Raw genomic sequence first — 11446 nt, forward strand, 5'->3', positions numbered from 1 at the left:
TTTTTTTTTTTTGTCTTTTTTTAGTTTATTTTTGAGATAGGGTCTTTCTGTGTGTCTCAAGCTGGCCTTGAATTCACTGTATAGCCCACTTGCTGGTGGCAATGCACCAGCTTTAGCCTCCTGGGCACTGGGATTACAGATATGTGCTATCGTGCCTGACTAGGGTTGCTTTTTTGTTGTTGTTGTTTTGGTCCCAGGAATCAAACTCAGGACCTTGCACTTGCCAGGAAGCCACTGTGCCACTGAACTATATTCCTTGCTCTAGGGTTGCTTTAAAATGCTTTTTTTTTTTTCTAGCTTTTTCAAAGGTACTATAATTAATAAAAATGAGAACACTAATTTTCTGTCAGGTGCTAAGCACTTACTGCTTTAATCATCCTCATAACTATTCTGTAAGGTCAGCCATTTGATATGCTAGTTTTACAAATGAAAACTCCAGGACATGTCAGTAAGGCAACTGATTCTAAAAGCAACTATCATTTAGTATTTACTTTCTGCTACACACATCACTTTGTTCAGGTTGTCTGAGTCCTACTTATCTTTTATTCCAACCTTCTAAGATAGAATGTTATTTTCTCCAAAACTTAAAATATTTTACCTAGTTTGCTCAGAATCAGAAAAACTTAAGATTTGAACTCAAGGCTGCTTTTTTTTTTTTTTTTTTTTTCAACTTATTTATTTTGTGTGTGTGTGTGTGGCCAGCTCAGCCCACCAGGGGGCGGGGCTGGCTGGCATGTGGTGCTGGGGGATTGAACCGCGGTCCCTGTGCTTTGCTTAGCTTAGCTTGTTCTAAGTGGGTGCTTTAGACCACTGAGCCATCTCACCAGCCCAAGGCTGCTTGACTACAAAACCAATATTTGAAAAAAAAAACAAAAAAACCCCAATATTTGTTCTACCACAAGGGATAATCATGTACCTGCCAACTTTTTTAAAATTGAATTTTGACTCTAGTACTGAAAAGGATTTCTTACCTACTTCTGGGTTCACTAGGAAAAAGTTAGTGTTGGAAAGGACCAAGGAGCAGAAAGTTCACACCACCTTTAGGTCCCCTTAGTTGAAAAAAGAAATGAGAGTATAATATGGTAAAAACCATGAAAAGGTTCAACTCTCCTATGAGGAGAGTTTCTAAAGTTTTACTGAGAAAGGTGCTATGGGGGGGGGGGAAGGAAAAGCAAATTGATCCTTTAGAATCTGGTACTGTAATAGCTTTTGGAATTACTGTGGTGCCTGGTTATTGGGTTAAGCCATAGCTTTCACTTTAATGCAGCTGGGATCAATAGTTTATTTTGTAATTGTAGAGTAAAACTTGGTTCTTGAGGATGAGATCTAAGTTTAGAGTCGCTGTGAGGGACTTGTGGTTTTCTGACTATATTTTTGTCTATGCTTTCATTTTCTTTTTTCTTTTCGTTTTTTTTTTGTTTTTTTTTTTTTTTTTTTTTTTTTTTTTTTTTTTTTTTTTTTTTTTTTTTTTTTTTTTTTTTTCAGAACTGGGGATTGAACTCGGGACCTTACGCTTGCCAGGCAAGCACTTATTCTATTGAGCCATCTCCCCAGCCCTCATTTTCTACATATTAGCCAAGTTTTTAATAAAATAATCGTGACTTGAAGATATAGGCAAGATAATTCTGCTTCTTTTAATTGCTTTCATTCTCTCAGGCATTGAAAAGGTATATATGAGAGTGAAGTATTTGTTAATTAATTCCCTTATTATTCCCAGAGCCTCACATAGTGCTTTAGAGATGGCACTCAATAAATGCATGTTGAAACATGAATGCAGTTATTCTGTTTTATGTGTACTTTGATCTTTGTGTCTTCAGCAAACTTTGTGATGAATTCTTAAATTTTCCTGCCTGGTTCTGTTACTCTTATACGTAGTGCATATGCTAAATTTGCCTGCTCTGTTAAGAGGACAATGTCTAAACTTATATTTTTTGCAACACTTGGGGGAGTGCCTTGAGTAGATAGTCTAGGAATGAAAGACTTTGGCCAGCTAGAGGTTAGTTGGAGGTTAGTTGGACACCAGTGATCTGATTTTATATGGCAGGTTTGGTATTCTTTACTGGATTCTTTTCTTTTTCTTTTTAACTTTACATGTATTTTTTTTCCCCATAGTTTTATTGAGAGACAAATAGCAATGAGACAGTTTCAAATCAAATTGGTAGGACAGTTTCAATAATTAACACATTGCCTGCTCTCTTCCTAGTGGTTATTTGCTGTACAAGATGTGGACATGATATCCTATTTACAAAAACACTATTAGAACAAATCCCTCTATTCATTAAGAGAATGTAACTATATATCTATCCTAACCACTTTGAATACACAGATACAAAATGGACATTCATCTGTATCCCCTTTTTTGTTTAGTTCTGTCATTTGAATATTATAGGTGTGTTAACTCAGCAAAATATTCTAAAATAGTCCAATAGTCCATAATAGTATTGGGTCTTCCGCTTCACTGGCAGTGTCAGAAATTGTTGACCTGAGTCCCCTACAGCTCAACATAACACCATGGCTTTACTTCTTATACTTCGTTTTTATATTTTTCTGCTGGATGGTTAAAACCAAGATAAAGCAGGACCTATGCAACAAGAGTTGTAGCTTTTGGGTCTGAGAAGGTCAGTGAAATCCCCTCAGGATTTATCCTGAGATCCTGTACCTCAGATTGTGGAACCTTTGTCAGTGTCAGCCATGTGGATGAGTCACGGCCATTGCTTGGCCAGTGTGCTCTCTGTGAAAGCTTGAGAGAATGTTGGATTCTTTTCTATATTCCTGTTTCTCAGGGTAGTTAGTAGAGAAGGAACCTGAGGTTTTTGGAGAGAGCCAAGAAGGGACATGTATCTGTCTTCCTTTCATTTCAGATGAATCGGACAAAAGGCGACGAGGAAGAGTATTGGAACAGCTCCAAGTTCAAGGCTTTTGCCTTTGATGATGAAGATGAAGAGCTCTCACAGGTAGGCTCACAATCACTGAAGGCACATTCTCCTTCATGGTAGCACTCCCTTTCTTTGTGTCCTGGGTAACATGGCTTTGGACCATGTCTTCATTAGACTCAGAAATGTTTGGGGTGAGTTCTTAAGAGAAATTGTTGGGGCCGGGGAGATGGCTCAGTAGGATAAGTGCTTGACCGGCAAACACAAGGATCTGAGTTCAATCCCCGGTTCCGCCAAAAAAAAAAAAAAGAGAAATTGTTGTGCTGGTGTTAGTGAGCTTCCTATAGCTCTGTTGCAATACTCACTAATCGATTTTTAATGAGTAAAGGTTATTTTGACTCATGGTTTTGGAGGTTCCAGGTCATGACCTGGTGATTCCATTGCTTTGGTTCTGTGGGGAGGGAGCACACCATGGTCCAGGCACATAGTGGAGTGAGAGCTCATATCATGGCTGGACAGCAGGAGAGGACTAGAAGAAGAGAGTCTCACAGTTCTCTTCAGAGACATGCCCTCAGTAACCAGAGGACCTACTACTACTGTGTCCCACTGCCCACATTTCTACCATGCTAATGAGGGGACCAGTCCTTTAAAGCATAGACCTTTGGGAGACATTCAGGATCCAAATGATAACACTGTTGTTGTTGTTATTATTATTTTTATTTTATTTTATTTTATTTTTGGCAGAACCAGGGATTGAACTCAGGCCCTTGAGCTTGCCAGGGAAGCGCTTGTTTTACTGAGCTATCTCCCCGGTCCCATGTTGTTATTATTATTGAAATTGTATTTCATTATGGTGCCCATGTTGGTCTTATATTTCTGAGTTTCATCAATCCTCCTGCCTTAGTGTCACAAGTAGCCAATTAATTTAAATTTGGGGGTACCAGGAATTGAACTCAGGACCTCGCACTTGCTAGGCAGATGCTGCACTGCTGAGGTATGGCCCAACTGTATCTACTTTATAACTGAGGAAATCAACTCATTGTTTGGAGGGTGAACAAATTCAGTCAGGTTTTCATATCAAATCATTTCTGGAAATATAATTAGAACTCAAAAGTAGCTTTGATTCTTTCTAACTCTTTTGCCAAGGTGGCTAAAATGCAAATTGTTTTCTTGTAAATATGTGGTAAGCTTGGTTTTCAATTATAGAGGATAAAACTTTGGTCATCTTGAAGTCCCAATTGCTCACTTTTTTGGTTATCAAAAGAGAGGTGGGAAATATTGGTTACTGGAGCCCCCTGCTTTATGTCCCTATACAGTTAAAGGAGTCCAAGCGGGCGGTGAATAGCCTCCGAGACTTTGTGGATGAGGATGATGAGGATGATGAGCTAGATCGAGTCAGCTGGAGCGGAGAGCCCATAGGCAGTGAGTAGAAAAACTGGGGCGGGGGGGAAATCCAGGGCTGTTGGCGCTAATGAAGGCAGACTATATCTCCTCAGGCAGTCTTTAAGGGGTATGAGCATCCATCTGATAGTTTAGTCCTAGAAGATACTTGGGAAAATACAGCAGTAATTTCCACATGGCTACATATGTCAGTTGTCCTAGGGCTAATAATTGGCTGGCGTTTTTTGTTGTTGTTATCAGGGATCAAACTTGGGACCTTGTGCTTGCCAGGCAGGCACTTATGCTGCTGAGTTATCCCCCAGCCTGGGCTGATTATTTAAGACTCATTGGAGTGCTTGTTAAAATTACAGATTCCTACATTTTACCCTAGAGAGTAATTCAGTGCCTTGTATGTGCTAAACTTGTGCTCTCTGATTTGTACTGAAGACATAATTTTTAATAAGTACTGGCTATAATTCTAAAAGGTAGTCATGTTAGGAACTGTTGGCTTTGGGCTTTTTTTTTTTTTTTTTTTGGGGTATTTTAGGGAAGGATCTACAGGGTGTTCAGGGTCTCACTAATAGATCAGATTCATAGTGATCTGCCTGTTTACAGCCTCCCAAGAGCTGGGTTTACAGGAGTGTGCCACCACACTCAGTCTCATTTCCAGTCATTTTATGTCAGTGATCTTATCCATGATCTTGTGTTTTGATCATTTTTGTGTACATAAAAGGTCAATTCTTAGAGTGGAATTGCTGGCATAGGATATTTGCATTGATATTGGATATATACTGCCAAATTTCCCACCAGAGAAGTTATATGAATTGTACTCCTACCAGTACTGTGGAAGGACTCCTGTTTTCCCTATAGGCTTTATGCTATAAATTATCAAGGTTTTGGGTCTCTGTCTGTGTTACAGGGAACCAATGAGATCTCATTGTATTTTCTTTTTCTTCTTTTTAGCATTGGGGATTGAGTCCAGGGCCTAGAATATGCTAGGCAAGTGTTCTGCCACTGAGCTATATGCTCCACTCATTGTATTTCTAGTTTGTAGTACTATTACTAGAAATGAAATATAGCATGTTTTCATATATTAAAAACATTTTGAATTTTCTTTACTGTGATCCATTTATTCATATCCTTTGCCTGATTTTCTGGTGATAAGTATTTTTGTTTTGATTTGTTGTTTTTTGCAGTGCTAGTTATAAGGAATTGGATCTGGGGCCTCCCACCTGCTCGGCAAGCACTCCCCCACAGGGCTACCGAAGTCTATGTCCTAAGCCCTTTTAAAATTTTTTAGTGTGAGTTAAGGTCTCACTAAGTTGGCTAGGGCAGCCTCAGACTTTCTGTCCACCTGCTTCAGCCTCCTGAGTAGCTAGGATTACAGATGAGCCACCATGCCCAGATGATTAGTTTATTTGCATCTCTTTTCCCTTGGCCCATCTTGGACTAGAGACCAGGCCCTCTAATGAAAGCCTATAGAGTCTGTTGGACATTGGATATAAGGATATATTTGGGTAAGATTTAATGATTTAGTTCTAACTATCTTACAGGTATTTCATGGTCCATCAAAGAGACTGCTGGTCATAGTGGGTCAACCCATGAAGGACGGGAACAGCTAAAGAGCCGAAACAGTTTCTCCTATGCACAACTACCCAAACCTTCTTCTACCTATTCCCTGAGCAGCTTCTTTAGAGGTTAGAAAATAATGACTAAAATTAAAGGGGTAGGAAAGTCGTTTTCTTTTTTCAGAAAAATTCTCAGGCTTTAATTTTCATTTACTGTAGTAGAAAAAGATTAGATTATTGAAGGATAATAAATTATCATTAGAGGGGCCGGGGAGATGGCTCAGTGGAATAAGCGCTTCCCTGGCAAGCGCAGGGGCCTGAGTTCAGTTCCCAGTTTCACAAAAAATAAATAAATAAATAAATAAATAAATAAAATTATCATTAGAGCTGGCAACTGATCTGTAGGAGTTAGAGAAATTTACAAGCATTGGACTGGATTTGTAGAACGTAATAAAATTGGCATTAACCCAGTGATAGAGACAAGAAAATTGCCTAGTTCAGAATTCCTTCTTGCCCATTATGGAGTGCTATTGAGGATTACTGCATTGCAGGTGGGAAGATGGTATGGAAGTTCCTAAAAAAAAATAATAAGCATAAAATTGCAATGTGATTCAACAGTTTCATTTCTGAGTATATATTAAGAAGAATTTTTTTTTTTAATATTTATTTATTTATTTATTTAGTGTGTGGCCAGCTCAGCCCACCAGGGGGCAGGGCTGGCTGGCATGTGGTGCTGGGGGATTGAACCGAGGTCCCTGTGCTTTGCTTGAGCTTAGCTTGTTCTAAGTAGGTGCTTTAGACCACTGAGCCATCTCACCAGCCCCTATTAAGAAGAATTGAAGGCAGGACTTTAGCAACTTTTGTAAGCTGGCATTCATATCAGCATTATTAACAGTAGCCAAAAGATGGAAACAGTCCATATGTTCCTTGAGGGGTATACATAGCAAATGTGTGGTATACACAGTAGACTTACTCAGCCTTATAGAATCATGACATTCTGATAATATGCTACTAAATGGATAAAGCTTGAGATTATTCCAAATAAGAAAGATACAAAAGGACAAACATTGTGTGACTCTGTATTTACATGCGATATGTAGCATAGGCATATTCATAGAGACTAAAAGTAGAAGGATGATAGTTACCAAGGGCTGAGAGAGTGTTGGGGAAGTATTTCTTCAAGACACAGAGTCTAGTTTTGGAATCATGGAGAAGTTTTGGTTAGATAGTGGTGATGGCTGTACAACACTGTGAATGTGCTTAATGCTACTGAATTATACTCTTAAAAATGGTTAAAATGGACAGTCATGGTGGTACATACACATAACTCAGTTGCTTGGGAACCTGAGGCAGGAGAATCCTAGTCTGGGCAACATAGTTACTGTCTCAAAATAAAAATTAAAAGGTTGGGGATGTACTTCAATGGTAGGGCTCCTCTGTATTCAGTCTTTAGTACTATCCTCTTTGCCCCAAAGGAAAACTAAAGTGGCAAATTTTATGTTTATATGTATTTTGTCATACTGATTATCCCACACCTCCTTTTTGAGACATGGTCCTACCATGTAGTTAAGGCTGGCCTTAAATTCCTTGTATAGGTCAGGCTGGCCTTGAACTTGCAGCAATCTTCCTACAGTGAGTGCTGGAATTATATATAGGTTTGTGCCCCAATGATCTGCTTTTAATAGCACCTTAGATTTCTGAAGTCACGTAAAACCTTTTCTAAGACTTAAGTTCATTCCTGTATCCATAATAGAATTCTGTGTACTATAGCCTTAACCAATTCCAGACATATCTGACTTGAGATCTGTTGACCTCTCTTTCTTGTGTTCTTTACTTTTAGGTAGAACTAGGCCTGGAAGTTTCCAGTCTCTTTCTGATGGTAAGCATTGGGCTCTTTCTCTTTTTTTTTTTTTTTTTTTAAATTTTTATTTATTTATTTATTTATGTGTGTGTGTGTGGCCAGCTCAGCCCACCAGGGGGCGGGGCTGGCTGGCATGTGGTGCTGGGGGATTGAACCGTGGTCCCTGTGCTTTGCTAAGCTTGTTCTAAATAGGTGCTTTAGACCACTGAGCCATCTCACCAGCCCGGGCTCTTTCTCTTGATTGCCGAGGGAGGTGTTGCTGAACGGGGGTATGGACTTGGGAATGAGAATAGGTAGTATTTAAAAATACATGAGCTTTATTCTGGAACTACCATAATTAATCAATAAATTTTCTGATGATAAGGTAAAAATCATTTAAGCTACAGAAGCAAGAGGTGACTTCTAGGGATACAAGAGGTCACTTTTAGGGAAGAATTAAGATATAGCTGGGCATGGAGGCATGTGCCTGTAATACCAGCACTTGGAAGGTTGAGGCAGGAGATCAAGGCCAGCCTGAACTGTAGAGTGAAACCCTGTCTGAAAAATACAAAAGAAAAAAGAACTGAAATCTACTTTTGGCCATAAGATATCTTGGGAGGCTGTAGGCTAAAAATATGTGTGCAAAGGAGGCAGTAGAAGAAATAGGCCGGCCAAATAGCTCAGCGGATTAAAGCGCCTGCAAGCAGGCACAGGGGCCTGGGGTTCAATCCCCGGGCCTGCCATGCCGGCCCTGCCCTCATCGCACACTGAGACATTGAGACTGGGCGTGGTGGTGCTCCTATAATCCCATCACTTGAGATGCTGTAAATAGGAGAATCAGTACAAGTCTGCTCTAGTAGTGAGACCCTGAACATTCTATAGACCCTTCCCTAAAATTAAAAAAAAAAGAAAGAAAGAAAGAAAGAAAGAAAGAAAGAAAGAAAGAAAGAACATGAAACAGGACTCATGATGCCTTTTTGAATCAGCTACATGTTCTTTTTCAGCTTTGTCGGACCCACCTGCCAAAAGCTATGCTCCGGAGCTGGGGAGGCCTAAGGGGGAGTATAGAGTAAGTTATATTTTAATATTGATGTGCCGCTTAGGTATCTTGGCATGTGTTGGGCTTAATTTTTAAAAGTGTTTGAGCAGGTATTAATAGTTATTTTGTTGCCTAATTATGTAGACATATATTCTACAATATATAATGTAAAGGAATTTCATCATATATGAACATCATTGAGCGCACGTTCCCAAACCCAAATGGTATAGCTTATTATATGCTTAGCCTGTATAGTGTAGCCTATTGCTGTAAGCCTAAATGTACTGAGAACTGCAGGCAGTTGTAACATACTATTTTTGTATTTAAACATATAAACATAGAAAAAGTACAATAAGAATATGAGGCAATAGGAATTTTTAGTTCCATTGTAATCTTATGGAGCCACTGTTTCAAGTATGGTCCATCACTTACCAAAATGTCACCATGCAGCACATGAGTATAAGAGATTCCTCTTGTAATGATACACCTGTTTACTGACTGTTAGGACTTTTTTTTTTTTTTTTTTTGGCCAAACCAGGGTTTGAACTCAGGCCCTTGGGCTTGCCAGGCAAGTACTTATTCTACTGAGGCATCTCCCTGACCCTCTGTCTGTTTAGACTTAAACTGAGGCATACTGTTCAGACCTACCACCTGCCACTTGCATTTATAACCCACATTCATACTTAGAAAACTGGAACATGAGCAACAGTGAAGCTTTATGGTGGCTTCTATTATATTTTTTGTGGAACCGAAGATTGAACTCAGACCCTTGTGCTTGCCAGAGAAGCGCTTATTCCACTGAGCCATCTCCCAGGCCCCAAGGTGGCTTCTATTATAAAGTGCTACAATTTTTACTGATTGTATTATATAGTAAAGTGCTGTAGTTTTATATTGTTGTACCTTACTTATGCAAATAAAAGCAAAGTCATCAAATTGGAGTTTCTTTTGACCATTTCTTTGTTTTGAAAATTGTACATACTATGTACAAGTCCTCATTTACTGACCAACGTGTTTAACAAGCTAGTTGCAGGGCCAGAACTCTGTTGTTAAGTGAAAAATGTTTGTATTTTAAATGTGCAGGATTCCCCCAGCACACACTGTGGTACAAGTGATTGAATCCAGGGCCTCACTCTTGCTAGACCACTGAGCTGTATTCCCTTTTTGTTTTTATTTTGAGAAATGGTCTCACTGAATTGCCCAGGCTGGGCTGAAGCTTGTGATTCTCCTTTGCCTCAGCTCCTGGATAGTTACGATGACAGACATGTGCTACTATAACTGGCTTAAAACCCTTTTGTAGATAAGAAAACTGGGTTTTATCAGTATTAATGCTTACCTGGGGTCTCAACAGCCAGGAAAGTGTGGTACTTAGACTAAAATATCTGTTTTCTGACTTAGTCCTACCATGTTTTTCTGATCCATTATCCTACCTCTTGAAGACTACTTTGAAACTCAGTGAGCCTCATAGCAGTCTAGATGCTTAGAATTCATTGACTTTTACAATAGTCGGTGGAATGCATATTTTCGTGAAGCATATAAAAAAGACTAATTCGTAGGGAAGAAACCACATTTTAAGATAAAACAAGGAACATGTTTCAGATGTTACTCTCTGTCCTATTGGCAAGAGGTATTAATCATTAGGATTCAAATTGTGACTAATTGCATCTAGGGGTTGAAAATCTGATCCAGTTGGTATAGGATTACTAGTCAGTTGTTTCATCCTCCTTTGACCCATCTCTTCCTGCTTGTATTGCCCCTGCTGTAGTTCCTTAAAAAATTCAAAATAGGTCAGTTCTTGTTTCCTGCCTGGCATTCTGCCAGCACCGCCACCACCACTACCACCACCACCACCAGTGGCCTCAGCCGTTCTGGAGTTCTCAGGCCTTCTGTTGCTGTTTAACTGTACCTCTGTGAGCTTCTGGGAGCCCCATCAGCCCAAATGCCTGGGCTGCCTCGCAGTCTGCAGTCTCACAGTCATGTTCGCTGCTCTGGTGCGTATGAGTGGGGACCATCTCCACAATGATTTTCAGACTGAAGAGAATTTCTGACTGAATGCTTCTCATAAACACAAAGATTGAGAACACAATGACAAGAGACAAAGAAGAACGAAAGGAGGAAAAGGTTAGAGCCTCTGGGGATGCAAAAATAAAGCAGGAAAATGGCTTCTCTAGCCTACCACGGATAAATGATGAACCTGAAGGTGATGGCTATTTTGCTCTTCCTCCTAAAGAGGATCCAAAGCCATTGAAGAGACCTCAAGATGAGGATGATGTGGATTACAAATCTAAGAAAATTAAAACCGAAGATATTAAGCAGAAGAAACAAAAACTAGAGGAGGAGGAGGATGGTAAATTGAAAAAACCCGTGAATAAAAATAGAACTTCCTGAGCCAGATAACAAGAAAAAGAAGCTGAAGAAGGAAGAATAAAAGTGGAGATAGGGGCCAGGGAGATGACACAGTGGAATAAGTGCTTCCCTGGCAAGCGCGAGGGCCTGAGTTCAATCCCAGGTTCCTCCAAAATAAAAAGAAGAAGAAGTGGAGATAGTAGGAAGAAGAACACTATCCTGAAGGCATCAAGTGGAAATTCCTAGAACATAAAGGTCCTGTATTTGTTTCATCCTCTGAGCCTCTTCCCAAAAGTGTCAAGTGATGGTAAAGTCATGAAGTTGAGCCTCAAAGCAGAAGAAATAGCTGCAATCTTTTTTTTTTTTTTTTTTTTTTTTTTTTTTTTTTTTTTTTTTTTTTTTT

At 39.5% G+C, this 11446-nt stretch overlaps 1 protein-coding gene and 1 pseudogene across 6 annotated transcripts in view; both read left to right on the top strand.

Moving 5' to 3' along the window:
- Window positions 1-11446, top strand: part of Vipas39 (VPS33B interacting protein, apical-basolateral polarity regulator, spe-39 homolog) — a 55532-nt gene that overhangs the window by 13192 nt on the left and 30894 nt on the right. For 2 of the 6 annotated variants that reach the window (XM_023702190.1, XM_023702199.1), the window contains exons 2-7: window positions 1486-1521; window positions 2862-2954; window positions 4190-4295; window positions 5807-5950; window positions 7662-7700; window positions 8666-8730. In XM_023702190.1, coding sequence (XP_023557958.1) covers window positions 2862-2954; window positions 4190-4295; window positions 5807-5950; window positions 7662-7700; window positions 8666-8730 — 447 coding nt within the window. In that variant the 5' untranslated portion in view covers window positions 1486-1521. The other 4 variants (XM_023702186.1, XM_004624720.3, XM_023702197.1 and 1 more) reach the window with 3 other exon arrangements.
- The window catches only part of LOC105743453, a 2872-nt pseudogene continuing 2120 nt past the window's right edge, over window positions 10695-11446 (top strand).

This window comes from Octodon degus, unplaced genomic scaffold (genome assembly GCF_000260255.1).
Source record: "Octodon degus isolate 3935 unplaced genomic scaffold, OctDeg1.0 scaffold00007, whole genome shotgun sequence".
Lineage (NCBI taxonomy): Eukaryota > Metazoa > Chordata > Mammalia > Rodentia > Octodontidae > Octodon > Octodon degus.